The sequence below is a fragment of the Notolepis coatsorum genome (assembly GCF_963971535.1).
Source record: "Notolepis coatsorum genome assembly, chromosome: 5".
Taxonomy (NCBI): Eukaryota; Metazoa; Chordata; class Actinopteri; order Aulopiformes; family Paralepididae; genus Notolepis; species Notolepis coatsorum.
In genome coordinates this window covers 2,899,992-2,924,880 of record NC_140169.1, presented here as the reverse complement: position 1 = coordinate 2,924,880, position 24,889 = coordinate 2,899,992, and the positions used below count along the sequence as shown (strand labels likewise).

The following is a 24,889-nucleotide window of genomic DNA, read 5'->3' as shown; positions in this document are numbered from 1 at the left end:
TGCGGGGCCCCGGTGTTGCTGACCAGTCTGTCTGACACACAGCTCCGTAGGCGCACGTACTGTGGTCTTCCCGTCAGATAGTCCACAACCCAGGACACCAGGGGGGCCTCTACTTGCATCGCCTCCAACTTCTCACCCAGTAGCCCAGGCCTTATGGTATCGAAAGCACTGGAGAAGTCAAAGAACATGATTCTCACAGTGCTCCCCGGCTTGTCTAGATGTAGCAGTATTGTCTATCTGTATGTCATGTATGTCATAAATGTTATGATACATTTAAAATGGGGGACCCCCTTAACAATTGTGTGTATTGAGCTGTACTGTATTGTACCCATTCTTCAATCTGTTAATGCAAATTTCAATCAATCAATCAATCAATCAATCAATCAATCAATCAATCATTCTGTGACAAAATGGCATCCAAGGTAATAAAAAAAAGTCAACCAACGAACTAGATTCTTGTACCGGATCTCCTCTCTGGTAAACAAGAACACCCTGAAGACTCTAACAGGAGCACTGGGTACTACGACTATGCTTGCACCTCATGGTACCAAAGCACCTCAAAGGCGCTAAAAACAAAATTACAAACATCTCAAAACAAACTGGTCAGACTACTGCTTGACCTTACTCCTAGAACCCACCTCACCCCTGCCCACTTTGACAACCTAGGATGGCTTAGAGTAGAAGCCAGAGTACAGGAACTTGCAATGGGCCTGGTCTACAAGATACACTACACGACTAAGGTACCCATGTACATGTCAAAATACTTCCCAAAGGTCAGTGAATACCACGATCACAACACCAGAGGGAGCTCCACAAATCATGTTAAACCCAGATTCGGCTCAAACAAGGAACTAAACACGTTTCGCAATTATGCCACATCAATGTGGAACGCCCTACCCAAAGCTGTAAAGGAATGTGAATCACTACCCACTTTCAAAACCACTCTCAAAGAACACCTACGGGAGACTGCAATTCGAAACTGGCCCCTGTAAATGTCCTAACCCAACCCCCTCCAATGTACAGTAAATTACCAAGTATGGTTTTGTCAATATTCCAATGTACAGTTTTGCTTGTACAGCTGTACAGTGTCCCCCACCCAACCCCTCCTACCCAACCCCCCCACCCACCCAACCACCTCCAATGTACAGTCCCCCCCCCCCCACCCAACCCCCCCCCCCCCCCCCCACCCCACCTATGGTACCCAACCTCCTCCAATGTACAGTTTCTACGTCAAATGTATATTCTCTCTTTTCTAGACTATTTTTGTATCACAAACAGTACTGTATTTGCAAATCTGGTATGTCATAAATGTATAGATGTAGCAGTATTGTCTATCTGTATGTCGTGTATGTCATAAATGTTATGATGAATTGAAAATGGTAAACAAGACGAAAGTCTTTCTCTGGTCTGCATCCCCTTAACAATTGTGTGTATTGAGCTGTACTGTTTGTACCCATTCTGCAATCTGTTAATAAAATGTCAATCAATCAATCAATGGATAACTGTGTGGGGGCGTGTCGTTGATGACGTCGCCGATGTAAACAGTAAAACAGCGCATGCGTCAGAGAAGCGCCCCTCAAGTCAGCTGTCAAGCACTTCCGGAAACATTGGCTGGAGTTGTTTGTTGTCAAGATGGCAGCAGGACATGAACACCACCACCACCACCTGTCTTCTATGTGCTTCTGCGATGTCATCAGGTAACGTTATATACGTGTATGTTTTTAATATAACCCTCTGGTTAGTTCCCTACAAAGCTGTTCAAATGGAAATGCACGTATTTAGCTCGAATCAGACAAATAATAACGTCACGTTAAGTAACTCAGCTAGCTACTGTGTAGGTAGTGGTACTTTAACATCCAAGTATCATAGCTGAGGTCATCGTAGCCACAACTATCATCTCTAGAAACTACTCATAGTAAACCAATATGGTGCAATGTATGTCCTGATCATCACCTGGTATTTCATTACAATCACCTGTTTGCTCAACGCTACTAGCTACTGGAGCTAAGATGTCTGCGGTGGAATCATATTATTGCAACCATAGGCCTATTTCTTACTTTCCAGTGATGATGTTGAATGAATGAAAACTGTATTAACAGATTGCAGAATGGGTACAATACAGTACGGCTCAATACACACAATTGTTAAGCGGAGGCAGAGCAGAGAAAGACGTTCGTCTTGTTTACATCAGGGTCCCCCATTTTCAATTCATTATATGACACACACGACATACAGATAAACAGTACTGTTACATCTATACATTTATGACATACCAGATTTACAAATACAGTACTGTTTGTGATACAAAAAGAGTCCAGAAAAGAGATTATATACATTTGACGTAGAAACTGTACATTGGAGGTGGTTGGGTAGGTTGGGTGGGGGGGGGGGACTGTACATTGGAGGTGGTTGGGTGGGTGGGGTGGGTAGGAGGGGTGGGGGACACAGGTGAACTGTACATTGGAGGAGGTTGGGTGATGTTGATGATCGGTAGAATCCTTTCTCAGCACAACCCATGCTGTTCCTCACACTAGCCACAAAGTAACCAATGCCAATGTGTATAATTATATTTACTGTTAGGATCTCTCTCTGTTAACAGTACTGTATATTTGCATATCTTGTATGTCACAAATGTAACAGTACTGTATATCTGTATCATCACCTAACGTTATGTATGTCATGGTTAGATTAGATTAGATGACTAGATTCGATTTTTATATCTATGTTGTGTGTATGTCATAAATGTCATTATGAATTGAAAATGGGGGATCCTGATGTAAAACAAGACGAACGTCTTTCTCTGGTCTGCATCCCCTTAACAATTGTATGTATTGAGTTGTACTGTAATGTACCCATTCTGCATTCTGTTAAAGTTTTCAATCAATTAATTCAATGCAATGGGGTCGAGCTTCTGTCTGTAAGCTGACTGAGGCTCACTGAAATTTACTCCACAGTTAACACAAAGTAGATTTGATTGATTGATTGAAAACTTTATTAACAGATTGCAGAATGGGTACAGTACAGTACAGCTCAATACATACAATTGTTAAGGGGATGCAGACCAGAGAAAGACTTTCGTCTTGTTTACATCAGGGTCCCCCATTTTCAATTCATCATAACATATATGACATACAGATAGACAGTACTGCTACATCTATACATTTGACATACCAGATTTGCAAATACAGTACTGTTTGTGATACAAAAAGAGTCCAGAAAAGAGAGTATATACATTTGAAATTGTACATTGGAGGAGGTTGGGTAGGTGGGGTGGGGTTGGGGGGGACTGTACATTGGAGGTGGTTGGGTGGGTGGGGGGGGGGGGGGGGGTTGGGTAGGAGGGGTGGGTGGGTAGGGGACACTGTACAACTGTACATTGGAATATTGACAACCATACTTGGTCATTTACTGTACATTGGAGGGGGTTGGGTTAGGACATTTACAGGGGCCAGTTTCGAATTGCAGTCTCCTGTAGGTGTTCTTTGAGTGTTTTTGAAAGTGGGTAGTGATTCACATTCCTTTACAGCTGTGGGTAGGGCGTTCCACATTGATGTGGCATAATTGCGAAACGTGTTTAGTCCCTTGTTTGAGCCGAATCTGGGTTTAACATGATTTGTGGAGCTCCCTCTGGTGTTATGATCGTGGTATTCACTGACCTTTGGGAAGTATTTTGACATGTACATGGGTACCTTAGTCGTATAGTGTATCTTGTAGACCAGGCCCATTGCAAGTTGCTGTACTGTCGTCTACTCTAAGCCATCCTAGGTTGTCAAAGTGGGCAGGGGTGAGGTGGGTTCTAGGAGTAAGGTCAAGCAGTAGTCTGACCAGTTTGTTTTGAGATGTTTGTAATTTTGTTTTTAGCGCCTTTGAGGTGCTTTGGTACCATGAGGTGCAAGCATAGTCGTAGTACCCTTGAATGCGTGCTCCTGCCAGAGTCTTCAAGTTCAAGTTCAAGTTTCTTTATTAGTTGACATGCAAAGATACAGAATACCTTCACATGGAATGCTTTTTTCTGTTATGCTCCTATCGCAAGCTAACCTGAGCTTGGTCTTGACTCTTCTCCTCGTCAACAGGTTGCTCTGGTCCTGCCAGGTGTTTACCTGAGCTTGGTCTTGACTCTTCTCCTCATCAACAGGTTGCTCTGGTCCCTGGTCCTGCCAGGTGTTTACCTGAGCTTGGTCTTGACTCTTCTCCTCATCAACAGGTTGCTCTGGTCCCTGGTCCTGCCAGGTGTGTACCTGAGCTTGGTCTTGACCCTTCTCCTCATCAACAGGTTGCTCTGGTCCCTGGTCCTGCCAGGTGTGTACCTGAGCTTGGTCTTGACCCTTCTCCTCATCAACAGGTTGCTCTGGTCCCTGGTCCTGCCAGGTGTGTACCTGAGCTTGGTCTTGACCCTTCTCCTCATCAACAGGTTGCTCTGGTCCCTGGTCCTGCCATGTGTGTACCTGAGCTTGGTCTTGACTCTTCTCCTCATCAACAGGTTGCTCTGGTCCCTGGTCCTGCCATGTGTGTACCTGAGCTTGGTCTTGACCCTTCTCCTTGTCCTCATGGTCCTGGGGGTCCGAATGTGGCTCCATGGGCGTCGCAAAGCCCGACTGGCCCGGGACGGCTCCCCGACTGTAGCCTTCTTCCACCCATATTGCAATGCCGGTGGGGGTGGGGAACGGGTGCTCTGGTGTGCTCTCAGAGCCCTCCAGAACAGGTGAGTGTCCAGAGTATTGATCAGACAGGTGAATGTCCAGAGTATTGATCAGACGGGTGAGTGTCCAGAGTATTGATCAGACAGGTGAATGGAACAGGAGAGTGTCCAGAGTATTGATCATTTACATTTAGTCATTTAGCTGATGCTTTTATCCAAAGCGACTTACAAGTTCTGTACGACAAGAAGGGTACAACTCTTTCAGATGAGTAACAATGTTCATCAAAGTGTTGAAACTTGAGTGCTGCAGTGAATCAGACAGGTGATTAGAACAGGTGAATGTCCAGAGTATTGATCAGACAGGGGAATAGAACAGGTGAATGTCCAGAGTATTGATCAGACAGGGGAATAGAACAGGTGAATGTCCAGAGTATTGATCAGACAGGGGAATAGAACGGGTGAATGTCCAGAATATTGATCAGACAGATATATGAAAGGGATCAAGAGTGTTTCTTGGACAGGTGCATCGTAGGGGAGTTAAGTATCGCATGAAAAGAGTTGCACACATTGGCCTTGGTCCTACAATCTACAGTATATGACTTCCTGTTCCGCTATGCATAGGGGGTCTTTTCAAATGTTTATTCAGACACCTGATGAAGGCCGGATGAGCGAAACGCACATATTAAGTACATTTGATAAAGCTGATTGTAAGTGATACTGATACTGTGTGTGACTCTACTTGAGGCAATTTACCCTTATGAAAACCACCAGGTCTATATTTTGTGGTTTTCATAAACAACTCAAATATAGACCTAGTGGTTTTCATAAGGGTGAATTACCCATGACTAACAGCTAAAATATAGACCTAGTGGTTTTCATAAGGGTGAATTACCCATGACTAACAGCTAAAATATAGACCTAGTGGTTTTCATAAGGGTGAATTACCCATGACTAACAGCTAAAATATAGACCTAGTGGTTTTCATAAGAGTGAATTACCCATGACTAACAGCTAAAATATAGACCTAGTGGTTTTCATAAGGGTGAATTACCCATGACTAACAGCTAAAATATAGACCTAGTGGTTTTCATAAGGGTGAATTACCCATGACTAACAGCTAAAATATAGACCTAGTGGTTTTCATAAGGGTGAATTGTCCTACTGTATAACTACAGTATCTTCCACCCCTTTTAAATATCAATGGCAGGAGAAGTCAGAATTAGACTGGTATGGTCCTTTAACAGTAGACATCCCATGCCCCATAGTTAAATATCAGAGCTACCAGTACCGCTGAACCCCCCCCCCAGGTACTAGGGATGTCCTGATCACGTTTTTTTGCTCCCGATCCGATCCCGATCATGTGATTTTGAGTATCTACCGATACCGATATTTCCCGATCTGATCAAAAAAAAAATAATGTATTCAACAAACATGACCATGTTCACGTCTTAAACTCATACTGAGGCCTTAGTTTTGGTTTTAAATTGCATATCATCATTCATTTATTTATTGTCACAGAGCAGAAGAATTTTGCCAAAACAAACCAATAGTATCCAGCTGCAGAACGGCAGACCAGCCACACTCTCAGACCCAAACGCATTTCCTTTGATTTAATTATACATCAAATGATTTATGTCAAGGATTGCAATGCCTCGCTTGAATGAAGTTAACTTTTCACCTGGATAACGTCAACATTCAGGGTGAATGTAATGTGAGAAATTGGGATAAAAAAATAAAAAATGTATTTGGGTCTGAGAGTGTGGCTGGTCTGCCGTTCTGCAGCTGGATAATATTGGTTTGTTTTGGCAAAATTCTTCTGCTCTGTGTGACAATAAATAAATGAATGATGATATGCAATTTAAAACCAAAACTAAGGCCTCAGTATGAGTTTAGGACGTGAACATGGTCATGTTTGTTAAAAAAAAAAAAAAAAAAAATTTGCCGATCCCGATCTTCGGAAAGTCACGTGATCGGATCGGGACATCCCTACCAGGTACCATATCAGAGCTACCAGTACCGCTGAACCCCCCCCCCCAGGTACCCCAGGCTGAACTTTGCTGTGTACACCGGTGACCAAGGAGTAACCGGAGAGCAGATTCTGGAGCGAGCACGGCTGTGCTTCAACATCACGCTGCCGAGGCCCGTCACCTTCGTCTTCCTCAGTCGCCGCGTCCTGGTGGAGGCCGGCTCCTTCCCCCACTTCACCCTGCTGGGGCAGAGCGTGGGCTCCATGCTTCTAGGTAGGGATGTGGCTCCTTCCCCCACTTCACCCTGCTGGGGCAGAGCGTGGGCTCCATGCTTCTAGGTAGGGGTGTGGCTCCTTCCCCCACTTCACCCTGCTGGGGCAGAGCGTGGGCTCCATGCTTCTAGGTAGGGATGTGGCTCCTTCCCCCACTTCACCCTGCTGGGGCAGAGCGTGGGCTCCATGCTTCTAGGTAGGGATGTGGCTCCTCCCCCCACTTCACCCTGCTGGGGCAGAGCGTGGGCTCCATGCTTCTAGGTAGGGATGTACTTCACCCTGCTGGGGCAGAGCCTGGGCTCCATGCTTCTAGGTAGGGATGTGGCTCCTGCCCCCACTTCACCCTGCTGGGGCAGAGCCTGGGCTCCATGCTTCTAGGTAGGGATGTGGCTCCTGCCCCCACTTCACCCTGCTGGGGCAGAGCCTGGGCTCCATGCTTCTAGGTAGGGATGTGGCTCCTGCCCCCACTTCACCCTGCTGGGGCAGAGCGTGGGCTCCATGCTTCTAGGTAGGGATGTACTTCACCCTGCTGGGGCAGAGCGTGGGCTCCATGCTTCTAGGTAGGGATGTACTTCACCCTGCTGGGGCAGAGCCTGGGCTCCATGCTTCTAGGTAGGGATGTACTTCACCCTGCTGGGGCAGAGCGTGGGCTCCATGCTTCTAGGTAGGGATGTACTTCACCCTGCTGGGGCAGAGCGTGGGCTCCATGCTTCTAGGTAGGGATGTACTTCACCCTGCTGGGGCAGAGCCTGGGCTCCATGCTTCTAGGTAGGGATGTACTTCACCCTGCTGGGGCAGAGCGTGGGCTCCATGCTTCTAGGTAGGGATGTACTTCACCCTGCTGGGGCAGAGCGTGGGCTCCATGCTTCTAGGTAGGGATGTACTTCACCCTGCTGGGGCAGAGCGTGGGCTCCATGCTTCTAGGTAGGGATGTGGCTCCTTCCCCCACTTCACCCTGCTGGGGCAGAGCGTGGGCTCCATGCTTCTAGGTAGGGATGTACTTCACCCTGCTGGGGCAGAGCCTGGGCTCCATGCTTCTAGGTAGGGGTGTGGGCCCAAACCTAACGGGTCGCTTTTAGGGAGGTCCGATATTGGCATTAAAATGTAATATCGGAAATTTACATTTATTTACCCAGGCAAGCAATTAAGAACAAATTCTTATTTTATTTATTGTCAAAAGTATGCATAATGGGAGCGGCTGGGTGGCGCAGCGGACATTGCGCTTGTCACCAACGCAAGAGACACCGGGTTCGACTCCGGCTGTCGGCGTTGCCTCCGGCTTGGGCCGGCCGTCATACTGGCTCAATTGGCAGAGTTAGCGGGTGGAAGTCGATGGGTGGTAATCTGGACGTTGTGGACAGCGACTCCTACAGGTCGGTCAGGGCGCCTGCACAGCAGAGACAGGAAGCAGCGGGGGGTAGTGTGAGCCTCCCACACGTTACACCTCGCCAATGAGAGTCCACGCTGGCAGGTGAAAAGATGTGACAGGCTGCCTCCTCGTGTATCGGAGGGGACACGTGATGCAAGGCTTCTATCCTCCCTACAACCGGCCAGTGGGGGGCATATGCGAGCAACGTTCAAGACAGGGGAGGGGAGAATTGGCACTGTGGAATTGGGATGGGAGAAAAAATAGGAGAAAAAAAAAAGTATGCATAATGTTGTGTTAATTCCACGACAAGAGATATGTAATGTTAATTACCTGAAATGCTTCGGTTTTTTTGGGGGGGGGGGGGACCCTGAATATATCGGTATCGGTTGATATCGGTATTGGAAATTAAGAGTTGGACAATATCGGTATATTGGATATTGGTAAAACCACACTACAGAAGGTTAACCCTTTCACTACCACACTATAGGCCAGACCTGGGCATTGTACGGCCCGCGGGATGATTCTGACCGGCCCGCGAAAGATTACATGATAATAAAAAAAAATAAAAAAAAGGCTACAAAACTGGGACCATTTTCTTTACACAGTTCAGTGACATGTCTTGTTTATTTTTGCTATAAGATGATGTGATGTCTTTAGAAAGCTAAGAAAATCCTTGTTTCAATAGTATATGAAACTCAAAATGCCCTTTGTTATTAATGTTTCACATTTTGTTTATCATTTTGGAAATAAATTCTATTTGAATAAATTATATTTTTGAAAGCTAACCTCACCTTTTAATTGCCAAATAATAACATACACTCTTACCATGGGTCAAAACAATGCCATTTACTGCTTTTTATATAGAAATAAAATGTATATTATGCATAATTGAGTTTGGAATTTTGGCCCGGCCCCCCAACATATTTTCAGTTGCTCATTCGGCCCCCTGGGAAAAATAATTGCCCACCCCTGCTGTTACGAAGGATCAGATTAAACCGAATATATATATTTATTGATTGATATATATTGCATAATATTTGTATATCGTTTGATATCTCTTGTATATTCCTTGTACATATACACGGAATATCCCTTTAACCTAGTACAGACCATAATATTTCGTTCTCCTATTGGACAGCGGTCCCCTAGGCGCCATCGCCATACCCCCAAGGTCTGGTTCAAAGTCACCGCCAAAGACTTGCCTGGACATGAACGGCTCTGCGCAAGGATACGAGACAGGAATAGGGCTGGTACTAGTTTGTTCACCTAACGTATAAATACGGCGCAGGTGAATACAGAAGTTAAGTTACCCAATAAGTTGAAGCCTCACCCACGATACAACGTGCGGTGAAGTATGGCCTGTTTGGCCCCAAATAGAGCATTGAGACCGCGTGCGAATTAATAACTGAAGTATCAGAGTTTAACGCTGTACCGTCGAGTTCGACCTATTCTATTAATTCAGTAATAGTCTATTTATGTATAGTGTATCGTGCGGCTACCGTTCTACAGTGACCAGCATCACCAACGTTTCCTCGTACCAGCTAGTGTGCTTATCCAGGCTGGGCTGCTTACCCTGGCGCTTTCACCCGAGGAGACCTAGACGAAGACCGTGTGGACATGTACACTGGATAATCTACCCGACGACTACATAGCCCTTTTCGGCTGGATTATATTTGCTTTGGTCCTGTAATTGATGGAGCGGAGAATCGCCTACACCCACAATTGTGTGGGATTTACCCTGTGAGGAACAACGTCGAGCCCGCCTCTCAGAAGCCTGAGGCTGGCTAGCTTTCTTCCATGCGGAGCTGCATGCTACGGAGAACAGCTGTTATTCGTCTGCGGATCAAGAGCTTATTGCACCGTCTCCTGTACTTGGAGTCTCTCTATTCATCGTTGACCCAGACTCTACTACCGACAAATCCTCTCCCCTTGCTGGCCTACAACCGGAGGGTTGGTGGTTCGAATCCCGCTCAAGCCCATGTCCATCCCACTGCCGTTGTGTCCTTGGGCAAGACACTTAACCTACTTGCCTCGTATGAATGTGTATGCATGTGAATGAATGTTGGTGGTGGTCGGAGGGGCCGTAGGCGTTGATTATTCGCCACGCTTCCGTGAGTCTGCCTCAGGGCAGCTCTGGCTGCAATTGTAGCTTACCACCACCGGTATGACTGTGTATGAATGAATAATGGACTCTGTGAAGCGCTCTGGGTCAGTGAAGAGCGCTATATAAATCCAAGTCATTATTATTATTATTACCAGTATCTCCCGCTACCTTACTAGAGTACCATAGATATAATTCGTAAGATTCAGGTTGTATTATTATCTCCTGCGTAATATGAGAATGGACATACGTTATTGATTTGCTTACGCACATTCCTTTGCCTTATAAGCGCAACCTAAGTAAAGTATATTATGTACTATCATTGCTGCTAATAAATATTCTTAAACCCAGTTTTGTGTGGAACCGAGTCATTGTGGGAAGTGTTCATCATAAGATACCTGTGTACTGTATGGCCAGTAGTAATGTACATAAGACAGTAGTGGTTTAATGATACCATACTTATTTAATAGAGTCAGGGAATTGTACCCCTCAGTTACACCTGCTATAGGCGGTTAACAGTCTGTAGTGTGGTAGTGAAAGGGTTAAAGGTGCGTCTGAGACAACTTGGAACCAGTGGTCGACCGATATTATGGGTTTTTCAATGGCTGATGCCGAGTTTAACCCTTTCACTACCAACCGGTTAACCCTTTCACTGCGACAATACACAGAAGGTTAACCCTTTCACTGCCACACAACATCGGGTTAACCCTTTCACTGCCACACAACATCAGGTTAACCCTTTACTATCACACTACCGACGGTTAGCCGAGCACAGACTACAGACAGTGCCTAATTGCCTCTACGAATGGAATGTAACACATATCATTCACAACAAGTTAGGTGTGAATGTAGCTGAGAACGTATTTAACACACCTGACGACCGGTGCTATTGATATGCAAAGTAGCCCTGGTGGGTACTTATAGCGAGTTGGCGAGTGCAGCGCATTCCTGTGTGCGTGCACGCGCTTTGGCTCAAATCTTACCCTGCACGGAGTGCAACCCCGTCCCAAGAGCAACGCATGCCTGATTACATGGCTTTGTGTAAGAGACAGCTTCACAGTTGCCAGTCAGTCCACATAGTCCAGATATAATCCTTGTACAGAGTACCATCAAGCCACCAAGAGGCCCTTCAGTTGATGCCTTTAGAGCAGTGGTCGGCAACCTGCGGCCTCGAGGCCGCATGCGGCTCTTTAGCCAATCCGCTGCGGCTCCCTGCCCCCAAAAAAAAAAAAAAAAAAATTGGATATCGATGTCATACTGTGACACTGAAATGAAAAAATATTTCATCAACTAAGATATTAAGTCAACAAAAGGCTTACCTGTATGCCTGATATGTGGTGCGAAATTTTGCGAACAACGAAAAATGTACTTTTTATTTTATAGATTTTCCACAAATAAGGGAAGGACTCTAATAGAGCTGCATAGTTCAGGGTTTTATTTCAAAGTAGGTTTACAGATGCAAGTGTTTTTTCTCCTTTTCTGTGTTTTATTTCAAAGTAGGTCTACAGTACACATGGTAGTCTTTTTTCAAATTGGACTACTTTTATTTTATAAATGTTCCACAAATAAGGGAAGGACTCAAATATACCTGAATAGTTCAGGGTTTTAGTCGGTCTACAGACACCAGTGTTTTGTCTCTTCTGTTTTTTATTAAAAAATAGGTCTACACAGCCAGTATTTTTTCTCCACTTCATAAGAGTTTGAGGTTTTCCTTTGTTATAACAGGTAAAAACAGCAATTAAAAAGTCAATTTTTCTTTTTGTTGCTTTATAATCCCATTAATGCAACAAACTGTGTGCTATAAGTATAAAGTATAATAAATCGCAAATTACTTTGGGTATGCAATTGTCAGGCGTTTTATGCTAAATGTGGGGTATGCTTGGGGATATATAAAATGTTATACACCGTGTTATCTTCATTTTAAGGGTAAATAGGTTGTGCGGCTCCCTGAGCATTTTATTTTGTGGGACGGGGGAAAAGTGGCTCTTTTGATAGTAAAGGTTGCTGACCCCTGCTTTAGAGCAAGGAGCCGAGGGAAGAAACACCACAGAACAGACACACAGCAAAAACAGACAAAAACAGATTTTACATTCTAATCAAGATGTCAGCCCCCAGAATTCCTAGTCAACTAAAGGCATATGACTTTGTCGACTAATTGATTAGTTGATTTCATTGACAAATCTATAAAATTGTATTTCCCACATACAATCATGCAGAATGAAGGGCTTGCCAGAGATGTTCTCATTATTCTGGGAATTTATTTGTGGGGAAAAACACAGGGAGCACTTGATTTGTCTGAGTAAATGATTGATGAAAAAACTGTGTGTGGCAAAATAAACTAATTGAATCTGAACTGGATCAGAATTCATAGTGCTATATATCTTTCTGACCGAAGAATAATTGCCAACTTATACTGGAGGCAGAAGGCTAATGTTAGAATAGGAAAGGAGAAATCAAGAGACTTCCCGGTGGAGAAGGGTGTAAGACAAGGATGCATCTTGTCCCCTGTACTCTTTAATATGTACAGTGAATCACTGATGAAAAAAGGTCTGAGAGGAGGGAAAGGAGTAAAACTTGGCGAAGAGAACATCACCAATATAAGATACGCGGATGACACTGCTATAGTCTGTAACTGTCAAGAAGATCTACAGGACATGATGAATAAGCTGAATGTCGAATGCAAAAACTATGGAATGTCGCTAAACACAGAAAACTAAAGTAATGATCATTGAAAAAACACCAGGAACTGTTTGTAAAATACAGGTGGATAGAGAAAAACTTGAACAAGTGAAGGAGTACATGTACCTTGGAAGCTGGATCAGTGAAGGTGGAAGAGCTAACATGGACATTAAGAGAAGAACCGGAATTGCAAAGGGCGCATTCTGGAACCATAAAGAATTATTGAGAAGAAACATAAGTTGGAAAACGAAGACCAGGATTTTGGAAACGTATGTTATGTCAGTCTTTTCATACGGAGCAGAAGCATGAACGCTGAATGAAGAGGCAAAGAGGATGATAGACTCTTTTGAAATGTGGACACTGAGGAAGATGCTGAAGATAACATGGAAGGATAAGATCAAGAATGAGGAGGTACTGAGAAGAGCGGATATGCAAGGGGGACAGCTGCTGGAGAGGTTGAAAAAGAGAAAGATGGAGTTGTGCGGGCATGTTCTGAGAGGATCCAGCGGGGAGATGTTCAAGAAGGTGGTGATGGGGAAGGTGGATGGAAAGAGAGGAGGTGGAAGACCAAGAAGAGGCTGGGTAGACGACGTCTGTGATTGGAGTGGAGTGAGAGGCGGAGTCACGGAGTTGGAGAGAAGAAGTGGGGACAGAATGGGTTGGAGAGTGATAGGCAACCTTCGGAACGAAGAAGCCACCTAATGATGATGATATAAGTGGATCTCAACCTTTTCAGTCTCCAGGACTCCAAAGTCCATACATCTGTAGCTGAGATAAGAGTGGAGAAAGTGTTTTTCCGGGGATCCCTGGAAGTCCCCCAATGATCGCTGGTTGAGGGTAGGGATGCACCGAATGCTCGGACTTTTTCAGTCCCGATACTGATACCGATACCTGGGCTTTGGGTATCGGCCGATACCGAGTACCGATCCGATACCCATTGTTCAATTAATAAACTGTATGCCTCACTGTGTGGAAGAGACTGGGGTCATTCTTTTGTGCAAGGCAACATCAGGCTTGACTTAAAACATTACTTTCCCAACTTAGTGAAACAAAATGTAACAAATTAACATAGATATAAATGTACTGAATTGTTATTTATAATTTTATTATAGATTTTTTTAATTCGATATATATATAGATTTTTTTTATACCCAATCCAGCTATTTTAGTCACACCGGGGCCGATATCCGATATCAATATATGATCGGTGCATCCCTAGTTGAGAGCCACAGCTGTAAGTAGCACTGTAGAAAGCTGCACATGTCACTGACTGGAGATAATTATCCAAAATAATAAACACTAATATTATCTGTATTGCTGTGTCCTACAGGGTGGGAGGCGCTCACAGCGTTTGTACCAGATCTCTACGTGGACTCTATGGGTTATGCCTTCAGCCTGCCTGTGTTCCGCTACCTGGGAGGCTGCAAGGTGGCCAGCTATGTCCACTACCCCACCGTCAGCACTGACATGCTGTCTGTGGTCAGAGAGAGGAACCCTAGGTACGAGTCAACCTGTCAACCTCATTTAACCCTTTCACTGTCACACTACAGAAGGTTAACCCTTTACTATCACACTACCGAAGCCGTTAGAGCATGCCGAATAAGTACGTAAATCGAGAATGAGATTAAGTAGAGGGGGGTGGGGGGCCATAGCCCCTGGCCTCTCACTTAGGCGTGAACTAAGCTATTGTTGGCGGCTAGGTGGTGTAGTGGGCAAGGCGCTCGCCACCAACACTGGAGACGCTGGTTTTGAGCCCAGCTCTCGGCGTTGCTATCAGCTTGGCTGGTCGTTCACACTAACACAATTGGCAGTGTTAGGGGTGGAAAGCTGATGGGTGGGTCCTGGGCGTTGTGGACAGCGACCCCTACAGTTCGGTCGGGGCGCCTGCACAGCGAGGGTAGGATCTGGAGAAAGGTAGTGTGACCTTCCACACGTTACACTCTCCCGGTGAGAATCTGCGCTGCCAGGCTGGCTGCCGGCTGGCTGCACATGTGTCGGAGGAAAGCATGTGACAGTCTCCGGCCTCCCGGACCAACAGTAGGGGGGGGGGGGGGGTGCGCAACAACCAGGAAGGGGGTTGGGAATTGGCATAACGACTAACAGTGGGATGGGAGAAAAATCGGAAAAAGGAGGGGGGGGAAAAGATAAAAAAATTAAAAATAAACTAAGCTATTGTTTGGGGCAACCAAAAGGATTCCTCGGCAATAGCAACCGCCTGTGTCCTGTTACTCAGAAAGTCTAAAATCCCTACTGAACTACCTTTTAATTCCCACGGAAAGTTTCCACCTTTTGAATATTCCCAAACTTTTGCAACCATACTCTTGTTCTATATTGTTTCTACCCACCTCTCATTCCCCTCGTCATCCCCAGGTTCAACAACGCAGACTACATCTCTGCCAACCCGGTGCTGAGCGCCATCAAGGTCCTGTACTACTGCTGCTTCTCCCTGCTGTACGGCCTGGCAGGCTCCTGCAGCGACGTGGTCATGGTCAACTCCACCTGGACCCTGGGCCACATCCTGGCCCTGTGGCGCGCCCCCGGCCGGACCAGCGTGGTCTACCCTCCCTGCGACGTCAGAGCCTTCCTGGACGTCCCCCTGGACGAGGACGTGGCGGACGTGGAGGACGGGTGGGAGGAGCTCGGACAGGAACTAGGAAGTGGAGAAGAAGGAGGAGGACGAGAAAGGAAGTGTCACTCCATCGTGTCGGTGGGGCAGTTCAGGCCGGAAAAAGACCACCGCTTGCAGATCAGGGCGTTCCGGAATCTGCTGGACAGGAAAGGGGCGGGGCCTGGGGGGCGCGAGTCGCTGCGGCTGGTGCTGATTGGCGGATGCAGGAACCAGGAGGATGAGGATAGGGTGCTGGTGCTGAGGGGGCTGTGCCAGGAGCTGGGCGTGGCCGACAGGGTGGAGTTTAAACTTAATGTGCCCTTTGAGGAGCTGAAGAGAGAGCTGGCGGACGCCACCATCGGTCTGCACACCATGTGGAACGAGCACTTTGGGATAGGTAAGGAACAAAAACGAGTTTGCTAGGCAACAGTAATACTTTGTGATTAAAAAAACATTGTAGGTATAAAAGGTGTCCAGCCTGGTATCGCACACTGGTATCGTTCTATGCGCACTGCCAGCCAGCCTTTAGATAATCTCCAGATTCAGATACAATTTAACACAAACAGTTCCAAAGATATTTAATGTTTGTCAGCATATTTTCACACCGCCAACAAAGTACTGGGTCCGTTGGCTCTTCTTCAGATTTTCTGTCACTACTACATTATTTTACTTTTCAGTTGCTGCTGAGATATTGTTTATCGCCACCTACTGGCCCAGAATGCTTGTTGGAGCAATTTATATGCGTTTCTGCATTTACGTCTGGACAGAAGTATTTTTAAAAACCCTGCCGTGTGGACAAGGATTTATTTTAAACGATGAGTGAAAGTTTTTAAAAATATCCATATACGTGTAGTCAGGGCCTTATACTCTGTAGATCTGAATGGTCAGGGCCTTATACTCTGTAGATCTGAATGGTCAGGGCCTTATACTCTGTAGATCTGAATGGTCAGGGCCTTATACTCTGTAGATCTGAATGGTCAGGGCCTTATACTCTGTAGATCTGAATAGTCAGGAGATTTAGCCTCTATATCTGAATAGTCAGGAGATTTAGCATTTGTAGATCTGAATAGTCCGGAGATCTAGGCTCTGTAGATCTGAATAGTCAGGAGATTTAGCCTCTATATCTGAATAGTCCGGAGATCTAGGCTCTGTAGATCTGAATAGTCAGGAGATTTAGCCTCTATATCTGAATAGTCAGGAGATTTAGCATTTGTAGATCTGAATAGTCAGGAAATCTAGCCTCTGTAGATCTGAATAGTCATGCGATTTAGATTCTGTAGATCTGAATAGTCTCTTACTCCAATATGTGTTTATTTCTATTTCCTATCATATATCATGACACTGCATGCAGACGCCTAAACTAGACACACTGGCACTATTATAATCTGTTGTTTCAACCGTTACATTATTATAATTATTATTTGACTATCATCCTTTTTTGGTGATATGAAATGCCATATTGCCCATTCAAGGTATTTAAGCTATATTTAAACAATGTTAAAATATCAATATATATCTTCGATATCAACCCAAGGCATGCAAATATCAATATCTGACGGTATTTACAGCGCTGTGTTAGCTCATTTAGTAAAGCAACTTTCCTATATACAATACATACAAGAGACCTCAATCCCTCCCTCCCTCTCCCCCTCCCCCCCTCTCCCTCTCCCCCTCCCTCCCTCCCTCTCCCCCTCCCTCCCCCTCCCTCCCTCAGGCGTGGTGGAGTGCATGGCTGCGGGGACCATCATCCTGGCCCACAAGTCCGGCGGGCCCAAGCTGGACATCGTGGTGCCGCACAACGGCGGGCAGACGGGCTTCCTGGCGGACAGCGAGGACGGCTACGCCGCCGCCATGGAGAAGATCCTGGCGCTGTCGCCCGCGGCGCGGCTGGAGATCCAGCGCAGTGCCCGGCTCTCTGTGGCCCGCTTCTCCGACCAGGAGTTCCACGCCTGCTTCCTGGCGGCCATGGAGCCCCTGATGGAGACACTGGCGCGATGAGGGACGGCACCCTGACGGATAATAACCTCTCTTCTTCCTTATTGTAATCCACGGTGATGTTGATGTTGTTGACCAAAACCCACGGTTGGCTGGTTTACTTTTTGTTGGTTGGTTATTTAGTTGCACCTTAACCCTTTCACTACCACACTACAGAAGGTTAACCCTTTACTATCACACTACAGACGGTTAACCGTCTGTAGTGTGATAGTAAAGGGTTAACCTTCTGTAGTGTGGTAGTGAAAGGGTTAACCCTTTGTCACGTGGCAGTGAAAGGGTTAACCTGCTCTATCGTCACAGTGAAAGGGTTAACCGTTTGGTAGTGCGGCAGTGAAAGGGTTAAAGGAAAGCGGGGTGCAGAGCCTGTGTGTGAAATGGGAACATGGTTTGGGAGATGATGACCTCCCAAGGGGGGGGGCCACGTGACATGAGGCGGCACTTCTCACCTGCATGCTAACCAACCAAAACAATACTAGTACTAGCAGATAGTCAACACTCCCGAGTTCCTATATTCATCATTATTCCTGTGAGTCGTATATGAATATTAGTCATGAAGCTAAGATACTTCTGTTCACCGACACCTTCGACAGGGGCTGGGAATACTGAATGTATGGTAGGAGGAGTAGAGTAGAGGGAGGAGGGGAAGAGGAGGAGGATTTCACTATTCCGAGATTGCAAGAATAAATGCAAATTCAACCAAACCCCACAATATTTGTGACAGCTTATGAAAAAAAGTTGGTGAAAGAGAGAGAGAGAGGCGGGGACAGTGTGTGTGTGTGTGTGTGAGGTACTACAGGTAGACAGAGGGGGTTAGAGACATGCCAGCTTGTGTGCGTACCCTACAAATAATTATTAAGAAGAAATCATTCCTCAATCATAAAAATATATAACCCCCCCAAAAAGTATGTAATTCTTGAGAAAGGCCACCGGAAAATCTAGCATTTTGTGTTGCGATATTCTTGTCAAAATAACCTGTGTGTCCGAGTAACGCTGGCTGCTGTGGCTGAATAATCCAGATTGAACAGGAATCTATGACACTGGTTAAATTAAGGTATTTTCAATATGTTTTTGTTCTAGGTTTACATGCAAGAAGCACTTAAACCATATTTTACGAGACCAATCGCATCATTGCATACGGTTAATCGCTTTCCTCTTTACTCTGTGTGAAAGAGACCATGCATGGAAATGTTACTTGAATAATGTGTAAAATATTAAAGAATCTTCAAATACTGTATTGGCCAGAATATAAAAATAGAGTAGAGACTGAGGTGTTGCAGGACAGGCCACTGCTGCTACGGCCTCCAAATGACTCGCATTAAAGGGGCACTTCACCAAAAAACAATGCCGATTTATTTTGCACATCATTTCACACACACACACACACTCAAACACACAATTTTGCACACATTGATTTAGTTTGACAGCTATTGAGAGTAAATTAGTTTGAATATGGCCACCAGTGATGTCATTGGGGATTGAATCCTTGTGTTGCGTGTTCATTACAGCTCAATGAAATGATAAGATAGCAGTCCCTATAAGAAGGTATTGCTATTTTTTTCATCTATTCATCATTTCCTGGAGCTGCGATTAACACAACACAAGGATTCAATGTCCCTGATGGCATCACTAGTGGTGTAACTAAATTAATGTGTGCAAAACTGATTTGTGTGTGAGATTATATGCAAAATAAGTCAGCCTTGTTTCTCTGTGAAGTGCCCCTTTAATGTCTGATGATTATCCAACAACTGAGTCATAATTCCAATTTTAAGATCATGGTGATCAATGAGGCCGTGTCTAATTGAAATATAACCTATGGTTCTATGTTTCACTTTGAGATGGTCCAATTATATTCTCAATACTAGTAGGCTACAGTATATTTTTTATTTTATTCAATAAATACATTTAAAGAAAAGTTTCATTCTGAAATCTTAAACAATTTAATTTGACAGATTTAACAGCCTATTTTGTTTTATTCAATGTGTATTAGTAGTGCATTCTGATCAGATGTAATTGTATTCTTTAATAATACAAGAAAAGGCTTGGGGGTGATGGCTTATATTCGGGCCAATATGGTAGTTAAAAATATGTATTAAGTTGTCCTTGATGTTGTAGAGATTATTTTTCCGTTTCACTAAGAAACTGAAATTCGTACCGAAAACAACTGCAATTGTCCGATACTTCGTGTTCTTGTGTATTCTGTACTGCCAGGACTGTGGCAAGAAAATGGAGGCGGCGCAGAGAAAGTCCAGAATCTAAGAGAATCCAAAATCGAAACTTTATTGATCCCCTTGGGGACATCCAGTCCACTGCATACGTTCCAGAAGATGGGCTTCTCGGCTGCAGCACAATAGTGGAAAATTACAATCCAGGGCTGGAGTTCCATCAAACCGGCATTGAGATTATTCAATGACAAGTAAATAAGTACGCCACATTCCTAACGGGATTACTCGATCAATAGAGTTAGTAGCAGAAGTCATATAGACTGTCAACTGGAACCCATTAGCGCACATTGCAACAGGAAATTAACTTGGGTCTGTTTAAAATGTCAAGATGAAACCGTCCATATTACTGAGCACGTCGGAGGTTCTTCCTCGCTGAACTAGAGAACTCCACTGAGGAAGGCAGGTTTGATTGAACTTGAGTCCATCCAGGCTACAGTCCTATATATCAATCCTAGACAACTATCAAGACCCTTTACAGTGGTCCATTTCACAACTCACAATAAAGAATTTCATATTCATGAAGTGTTCAAGTCATTACATAATGTCATCGTCTTCCGTCTGGGCCCTCAGCCAGGGGCTCGTTCTCCCGGGAGGCTTCAGGCTCTTCCTCACCCAAAGGCTCCACCTCTGTGTGTCCCTCCAGACCTCCAGCACTCTGTCCATCTTCCACCATGAAGAGGTTCCTCATGGAATCGGCCACTTCCTCTCTCAGCTCATCTTCAGACTCTTCAAAATTCCTGCAGAGAGAGAGAGCGTCTCTGAGAGTGAGGACTGTTGCTGCAGATTAAACGCACCACTAAAGAAATCTTGATTCCAAAAGGTTCATATTTCAATAATACCGGGTGACCCCATTCAGTAGGTCCTAAGATGGCTAGAAATGTATGCAGCATAATATCTCATTTTCAAATCTCATTTTACTCATCAATCTTACTTACAGATATACCTGTTTGTGTATTTAAATTGAAAGTTCCTTTAAACGTGAACTCACGTGTCGTCATCGTCCGACCTGGGCTCCAAACGCTCCTCATCCACTTCCACGTCGGAGTCATCCTCTTCCTCCTTCTCTTCTGTCCTGGAGTCATCCTCTTCCTCCTTCTCTTCTGTCCTGGAGTCATCCTCTTCCTCCTTCTCTTCTGTCCTGGAGTCATCCTCCCTCTCTTCTGTTCTGGAGTCGTCCTCCTTCTCTTCTGTCCTGGATTCATCCTCTTCCTCCTTCCTCTCTCTTCCAGAGTCGTCCTCTTCCTCCTTCCCCTCTTCTGTCCTGGAGTCATCCTCTTCCACCTTCCTCTCTCCTCTTCCAGAGTCATCCTCTTCCACAGTCCTCTCTCCTCTTCCAGAGTCATCCTCTTCCTCCTTCATCTCTCCTCTTCTGGAGTCATCCTCTTCCTCCTTCATCTCTCCTCTTCTGGAGTCATCCTCTTCCTCCTTCCTCCCTCCTGTTCTGTTGTTCTCCATCAGTGGTCCTAAATGAGAGAGAGACCAGAGGAGAGTTTAGTCTGTTCACTCTGCTGCCATCTCGATGTCCGGGACTAACAAGACCTGACCCGTATCTCTTTGAAGGGAACAAGACCTGACCCGTATCTCTTTGAAGGGAACAAGACCTGACCCGTATCTCTTTGAAGGGAACAATACCTGACCCGTATCTCTTTGAAGGGAACAAGACCTGACCCGTATCTCTTTGAAGGGAACAAGACCTGACCCGTATCTCTTTGAAGGGAACAATACCTGACCCGTATCTCTTTGAAGGGAACAAGACCTGACCCGTATCTCTTTGAAGGGAACAAGACCTGACCCGTATCTCTTTGAAGGGAACAAGACCTGACCCGTATCTCTTTGAAGGGAACAAGACCTGACCCGTATCTCTTTGAAGGGAACAAGACCTGACCCGTATCTCTTTGAAGGGAACAAGACCTGACCCGTATCTCTTTGAAGGGAACAAGACCTGACCCGTATCTCTTTGAAGGGAACAAGACCTGACCCGTATCTCTTTGAAGGGAACAATACCTGACCCGTATCTCTTTGAAGGGAACAAGACCTGACCCGTATCTCTTTGAAGGGAACAAGACCTGACCCGTATCTCTTTGAATGGGGAGTTGTATCTAAGAATCAGTCGTACATATTGTCGTACTGGTAAATTACTACATAGAATGGTTAAAGGGGCTATCGATCAACTTTTTACGTAATAAAAAGAGACATCCACAAAGCTTTTAAAGAAAGGTGCAGAATAAAAACAACTGATTATCACTTCGATATCGAACTTATTTTAAAAAGAATGTGCGGGTCCAACATCTTACTTCCCATTTCCCCATATGGAATGCACAAGGACCGTCTCTGGTTTAGCCTCATCTATCCTCACTGATAAATCATTATATAGACTGTCTCTGGTTTAATCTCATCTATCCTCACTGATAAATCATTATATAGACTGTCTCTGATTTAATCATCTATCCTCACTGATAAATCATTATATAGACTGTCTCTGGTTTAATCTCATCTATCCTCACTGATAAATCATTATACAGACTGTCTCTGGTTTAATCTCATCTATCCTCACTGATAAATCATTATATAGACTGTCTCTGGTTTAATCTCATCTATCCTCACTGATAAATCATTATATAGTGTCTCTGGTTTAATCATCTATCCTCACTGATAAATCATTATATAGACTGTCTCTGGTTTAATCTCATCTATCCTCACTGATAAATCATTATATAGTGTCTGTGGTTTAATCATCTATCCTCACTGATAAATCATTATATAGACTGCCTGCCTTTTCATTCAGTGCTGTAGGGCGGCTATGCTAGGCTATTGTGCGCACCTTATGTGAACGGAGCACCATCTAATGGTGGGGTTGATATTACACTGAATACCTAGCAGGTTGGGGTGTTATGATTGAAGACAGTTTAATTCTGACTTCTTGCCATTGCCAGAGGTTGTCCCCGTCTTTAACTAATGTTGTGTGCATAGGTGTATAAAGTGTATGTGTTGGTAGATCTCAGCCCAAGTCGAGTCAAGTCATTTATTTATAAAGCACGTTTATAAATGTGTGTGTATGTGCGTGTGTGTGTGTACGTGTGTGTGGTCTGACCTGGTGTTAGTGAGTCCAGGGTGTATAGCAGCTCAGCCTGGCCCAGAGCGTTGAGCAGGGTGTCTGGAGGACCATCTGGCCAGACTCTCCTCTCTCCTCCACCCTGCTGGGTGTCTCTCTCTCCTACACACACACCCTGGGCGTCTCCTGCTCCACCTATGGGGCAGGCAGATGATATTATAGGCTGTATTGTCCTTGAAAAGGCCCCGTTTCCCAAAACAGCGTCTTAACAGGTTCAGCGCCAGAGGTCGCTGTGGGCGTATGGCCGTGTGTGCCAGCGCTTTGTTCAATGGGGATAAATGCAGGTGTTTGTAGTGCTAAAACTATATTAAATATTATAGCTATGGATCTAATAACATAGTCGATTGTCATTGAGTTTCTTCTGGTCAAGATGCAAAAAACAGATAATTTCTTCATCCATACATTTCCGTTTTATACCGTGGTGAATATATGAGTATAGTTTTAGAGTGATTCTGTGTAATCCCAGGAAACGCAGCCAAACAGTGCTTTACTGCATTTCATTATAAATCGTGCCATTTCTCGCCTGGATCAATAATCAATATGAAATCAACGCTAGATTATCGGTATTATGTTTCATCATGCATGCATGAAAGGGTGGGGGGGGGGGGGGGGGTCGTTTTTCTATGCTTCGATCGCCACCAATGGAATACGCTACACAGTACATTACAGACACATGCTCCGATCGCGGGGAAAGAATGATCGGATCAAAGCAAGATTGATAACATATAGTCCTTACCCTATCTATGATGTACTGCAAAAAGAATAATCCAATTATCTGATCGCGATTCCAACGTAATCCACCAAAGAACACGAACGGGGGGGCCCGACCCTCGCCAATGCATGTGTTATAAGCGCTTGTCTTGCCGGAGTATTTAGACCCCGCCCGCAGGCCGCAGCTCGGCCCAGACAACAAGCCACATCGTTCCAAATGGAGTGCAATAGCGGCCGCAAGGCGTTAGGCGACGGTATTGGACGTTTGCGATTTCAGACCCATTCCCAATGATAACATCAGGCTGGATGGATGAATTATAAATGGATATAGCACATAAAAGAAATAACGATAAACTTTTCTCGGGTTTGGCGCTCAAGCGATGGCGAGTTAACCCGAAATATGTCGGGTCTGGCGTCCATTGTGTTAAAGGACCACCTCGCCCACCGCTGTAGTCTCAGGCGTCTCTGCCAGTCTGAGCTTCTTGTTCTAAACTGACAGTGAATGGATGACAATGACGATGATGATGACTGAGGCAGGATTAAGTGAAGGCTGGTTTGGCTCATCATCTACAGCAGGGTGGAATCAGTCCTATAGGCTGTAGAGACCAGGGTTGTACTCGTCTTTATTATTATTATTATTATTATTATTATTATTATTATGGTTGTTTATTTACAAGTAACCTAACAAAGCTAAGCTCCAAGGAGGAGAATGAGGTGGTGGTGGTGACGCAAGAAGACAGCTCAGATACCGAGAGCTCAATTCAGCAGGAGGAGGAATATGATTGGAGGATGAGAGAAAGGTAAGACATCGTGATTGGCTGTAGTCTTTGAATGAATGTGGATAGGTGGCTTTTTCGGTCTCGACAAACTAAATCCTCCTAGAAACGCCTTTAACCCTTTCACTGCCACACTACAGACTGTTAACCCTTTCACTGCCACACTACAGACGGTTAAGTGTGGCAGTGAAAGGGTTAACCTTCTGTAGTGTGGTTGTGAAAGGGTTAACCCTTTGTCGTGTGTGGCAGTGAAATGGTTAACCTTCTGTATTTTCGCAGTGAAAGGGTCAACCCTTCTGTAGTGTGGTGGTGAAAGGGTTAAGTCCATGGAACATCAGCGCTGTATGTGTGTGCATTATGTTTACACACACAGCAACAGTGGCTCAGGAGGTGGAGCGGCTGTCTGGTAATCGGAAGGTTTCCCGGTTATACTCCGGC

At 45.0% G+C, this 24,889-nt stretch overlaps 2 protein-coding genes across 2 annotated transcripts in view; one reads left to right on the top strand and one right to left on the bottom strand.

The window, feature by feature from the left end:
- The first annotated feature begins 1,604 nt into the window (after positions 1-1,604).
- Positions 1,605-19,730, top strand: LOC311228947 (GDP-Man:Man(3)GlcNAc(2)-PP-Dol alpha-1,2-mannosyltransferase-like). Its single transcript, XM_084314908.1, has 6 exons — positions 1,605-1,697; positions 4,481-4,702; positions 6,677-6,879; positions 14,358-14,526; positions 15,398-16,032; positions 17,350-19,730. The coding sequence occupies exons 1-6, from the start codon at positions 1,633-1,635 to the stop codon at positions 17,631-17,633; spliced, it is 1,578 nt and encodes a 525-aa protein (XP_084171034.1). The 5' UTR covers positions 1,605-1,632; the 3' UTR covers positions 17,634-19,730.
- A 153-nt stretch (positions 19,731-19,883) lies between these two features.
- The window catches only part of LOC311229250 (serine/threonine-protein kinase Nek5), a gene marked incomplete at its 5' end in the record, with an annotated part of 74,843 nt that continues 69,837 nt past the window's right edge, over positions 19,884-24,889 (bottom strand). The window contains 3 exons of the mRNA XM_084315317.1: positions 19,884-20,589; positions 20,841-21,315; positions 22,944-23,099. Coding sequence (XP_084171443.1) covers positions 20,397-20,589; positions 20,841-21,315; positions 22,944-23,099 — 824 coding nt within the window. The 3' untranslated portion in view covers positions 19,884-20,396. The remainder of the gene's footprint in view (positions 20,590-20,840; positions 21,316-22,943; positions 23,100-24,889) is intronic.

Coding starts and splice junctions, on each gene's coding strand:
- LOC311228947 (XM_084314908.1), top strand. CDS start 1,633: ATGGCAGCAGGACATGAACACCACCACCACCACCTGTCTTCTATGTGC. Junction 6,880..14,357: donor CGTGGGCTCCATGCTTCTAG/GTAGGGATGTGG, acceptor TGTGTCCTACAG/GGTGGGAGGCGCTCACAGCG. Junction 14,527..15,397: donor GTCAGAGAGAGGAACCCTAG/GTACGAGTCAAC, acceptor CGTCATCCCCAG/GTTCAACAACGCAGACTACA.